Source organism: Otolemur garnettii, unplaced genomic scaffold, assembly GCF_000181295.1.
Source record: "Otolemur garnettii isolate 467f Iridium unplaced genomic scaffold, OtoGar3 scaffold00091, whole genome shotgun sequence".
NCBI lineage: Eukaryota > Metazoa > Chordata > Mammalia > Primates > Galagidae > Otolemur > Otolemur garnettii.
This window is the reverse complement of record NW_003852486.1, coordinates 4,389,075-4,392,939: the sequence shown is the minus strand read 5'-3', so window position 1 is coordinate 4,392,939 and position 3,865 is coordinate 4,389,075. Positions and strand designations below refer to the sequence as shown.

Here is a 3,865-nt window from a genome sequence, read left to right as displayed (position 1 = left end):
TAGGTGGGCCCAGGCTGGATTCGAACCCACCACCTTAGGTGTACGTGGCTGGTGCCTTAGCCACTTGAGCCACAGGCGCCGAGCCAGAACTAAACTTTAAATTATTTAATTTGAATTTTCTCCCCTTAAACAACAAAAGTTTATTTCCCACAACTCTACAGTCTGGGAGGTAATTAATTTAAACAGCCACATGTGGCAAGTGACTCTTGCACTGAACAATGCAGGTGGATATTACCAAGGGGAAATCTGCAATTCCTTATGTCATAGCCATACGGCAAGTACATGGGAACTAAATCCTGGGGACTAAGTACCCTACCTTGCTGCCTCCTGCTAAGTTCAATTATCATTCTCTTAAAAACAATTTTTTGAGACAGGGTCTCACTCTGTCTCAAAAAAGGGTGGAATGCAGTGTGGTACAATCATGGCTCACTTCAGCCTTAAACTCCTGGGCTCAAATGATCCTTCTGCCTCAGCCTCCCCAGGAGCTAGGACTACACACAGGTGGTCAATACTGGCAGCTTTAAAATTTTTTTTGGAGAGGGTTGTGCTATGTTGCCCAAGCTTGTCTTGAATCCTTGGCCTCAAGTCCTGGGATTAAGGAATGAGCCAATGTACCCAGATTTGTCATTGTACTTCTAAGTTTTCCTCACAGATCTTAGAAATAGACAACTGACTCACACAAACATAAAAACATACTTAATAGTGAACTTTTATATGTTAGCATCCAGACAGGTAATGGTCTACTGATAAATATTCCACAAAACTGGAAGGCTCACAAAGTCTGCATTTTCAAATGTGGAACTTACCTCTTCACAGGTACCCTGGGAGGCAAATTTAAATTTAAACCAGAAAAAAAAATTTTAGAGGCTTTCAGGCAAAATCCCAAATACCCAATTACCCAAGTTGACTTTACAGTGAGCCTGTCATTTATAGATCTTGCACAAGTCAGCTTACCTTCATGAACCTAATTTTCCCCATCTTTGAACTGGTGACAATAATTTATTCCACAGTATTATTAAGATTTTCTTTTTTTAAAAGAAAAATACAGTTGGTCATGGAGGTAAACACCTATAGTCCCAGCTACTCAGGAGGCCAGCCAGATCCCTTCTAGTTACAAGATTCTAATTACATCAGATTTCATAAAATAACCAAATTTCCTCATTTTATATGAAAACAACAAAACAACGCATATATACTCCTCCATTTTAGCTCATGTTTAATTGCAGGCCAATGAAGTAGTCAATATGCAAACATCTACAGGTTCTAATTAGAGCTGACACTTTATTATTATTTTTTAAGCCAGTCAAATTTAGTAGTGGAATACAGTTAACAGTTTAAAGCTCACTTGATTTAACTGAACTTCTCTTTCGACTTCAAAAAAAACTACATGTATTGACAACATATTATGTTGCTTTAAATGATTATATCGATAGAACTCAAGGTTAACTAAGAACACGGACAAAACAGTTTAGCCCAAAATTGTTATCAGCCCCATCAAAATTGCCTTGTAAAAACATATTTATGGCAAAATCATAAAAAAAAGTTTCCAAACTAAATGACATTTACATTACAACCCCCATTTTCCCCTTCAGTAACACAATGATTATGAAATCACAGGATTACAAAACTATTCTTATTGAAATTGCAATTCAGAGACCCTTCAACTCGAATACCTTCTCAGAAGCATTCTGAGTTGGTTTCAGCTTTCCTTTGGCCATAAGCATAGCATTTATCTTGGCAGCCACAGCAGCGGCTGCATCCAAAGCTCCTGAGGGAGCTGCTGTGGTGCCCCCAGGGCTTCCCCCACTGCTGGTGACCTCCCCACCTGGGGCCGCCGGCGGAAGGAAGAGAAGGGGGGCTGGAGCTGGTTGGTCCCATTTGCTGCGGCGCCTACAGGTAGGGAAAGGAAAATATTAGGCCTCAAAGTTTCATTTAAATTATTCTTCCCTTAATAGGCCTTGGCACTCCATTTTCTCTTTATCACATTCCATTCACACCTCCGAATAACCTTCCAGGTCTAAAATTCCCATCTCTCCTGAAACAGACAGCTAAGGCTGCATTTCACCAAACTCACACTTCTTTAAACGACTTCCCCAAATCGACTTCGTTTCTACTCTGGTACCTCTATCTAAAGACTCCACTCTGTCCCACATGCTCTCGTGTTCGCCTTCCCCTTGGCTTGCCCTTCCAAAAGTCCCTGCCTCCCCCTCCCTCGGATCCCCTCCAACCCCTTTCAGGGGCCCCAGGCCTGCCCAAGCGCCCTCTCCCCAAATATCTGGCTCTCCGACATGTACACTGCCCACTCAGGCACTCACAGCTTCCCAGATTCCCCCTCCGCCTCTCCCGCGCCCCCATGTTCCCCCCGATTCTCTAATCCTAGGAGCTTTACCCGCCAGCTCCAGGATGTGTCGCGCTCCCGGCGGACATGGCGACCGACTCTACTCAACCACCCGCCAACTACCCCACTACTACTTTCCCGTCACTTCCGCCCCCAACGCCCTTACGCACAGCCTTTTCCGGTCGTGAGGCAGAGTGGTTCCGGTAAAAATGTAGATTCTGATTGGACTCTCGGTGATTTAAAGACGTTTGGCATTTCTGAGACTGGGAGGGCGTGACCTTCCGGCTTGCACCATGACCTTAAGAAAGATGGCTGTTCCGTCTAATTAGAAAGAAGAATCAGGGTTAGGAGGATCCATCTTTGTTATGGGCAGCTTGATAGCGTAGAAAACAATACGCAAGATATTAAACAGATTTCTCACCGAATTTGGCGACGCTAAAGTGGCGTCCCAGCCTCTGGCTAGGGAGAAAGCGTTCCCGCAGCTTTTTCCCACTTCACTTTTTAGTTATTTAGGGAAAAAGAAATGATTCGTTCCAAAGTCATTTGAGGAATTTCTCTTATTTTTTTTTCATTTCTGTACACCAAGCAGGAGATACAAAGATATAAAAGATGAATAAGCCGGGCGGCGCCTGTGGCTCAGTGGGTAGGGCGCCAACCCCACAACCGAGGGTAGCGGGTTCGAACACGGCCCCGGCCAAAGTTCAACAAAAAAATAGCCGGGGGATGTATGTGGTGGGCGCCTGTAGTCCCAGCTACTCGGGAGGCTGAGGCAAGAGAATCGCATAAACCTAGGAGATGGAGGTGTCTGTGAGCTATGACGCTACGGCACTCCATACCGAGGGCGATAAAGTGAGACTCTGTCTCTAAAAAAAATAAAAGGAAAAGAATAAGCCATATCTCTGGCCATTCTGCAACTCTCTCAAGGTGGCAGATTAAGAAAGCAGGTAAATACATATTACAGAGTTGTATAATAAGCCAAGGTCGCAGAAGATCAGCTACTGAGATTGGTGGGCAATCTATGAAATAGAAGCTAAAAGGCAGCTGAGGACTGGAGTTAAAGCATAGGTTATGGAACCCTAGTTTTGCTATCTCCGTACTTAACGGGCTGTGCTGGCTGGACGGTGGGAGCCAGATAGGGTCTTGAATGACCTGTCAAAGAGTATGAGTTGATTCTGGGAGCCCGAGGCTTCTAACGTTTGGTGTGTCTTGGAGCTGCAAGAAGTCTCCAGGTGGAATAAATAAAATGCATTGTTATTTTTCAAATAATTTTACTTGCTGATGTGATTGATACAAATGCATTTAAAAACCAAATTATTAGCTGGGCACAGTGGCTCATGCCTGTAATCCGAGCACTCTGGGACCCTGAGGCAGGTGGATTGCCTAAAAGAGCACAGGTTCTAGACCAACCTGAGCCAGCGCGAGGCCCTATCACTAAAAATAGCTGGGCGTCGTAGAGGGCACCTATAGTCCCAGCTACTTAGGAGGCTGAGGCAAGAGAATCACTTAAGCCCAAGAGTTTGAGGTTGC

At 44.5% G+C, this 3,865-nt stretch overlaps 1 protein-coding gene across 5 annotated transcripts in view; it reads right to left on the bottom strand.

Moving 5' to 3' along the window:
• KHDC4 (KH domain containing 4, pre-mRNA splicing factor) overlaps positions 1-2,506 on the bottom strand; it is a 20,390-nt gene extending 17,884 nt beyond the window's left edge. For all 5 annotated transcript variants that reach the window (XR_001161510.1, XR_002774680.1, XM_003795273.1 and 2 more), the window contains exons 1-2: positions 2,390-2,506; positions 1,674-1,890 (exon numbers count right to left, since the gene is read on the bottom strand). Coding sequence is in view for 3 of the 5 variants with exons in the window: in XM_003795273.1 (XP_003795321.1) it covers positions 1,674-1,890; positions 2,390-2,427 (255 nt within the window). In the remaining 2 variants the exon portion in view is untranslated. The remainder of the gene's footprint in view (positions 1-1,673; positions 1,891-2,389) is intronic.
• Positions 2,507-3,865: the final 1,359 nt, after the last annotated feature.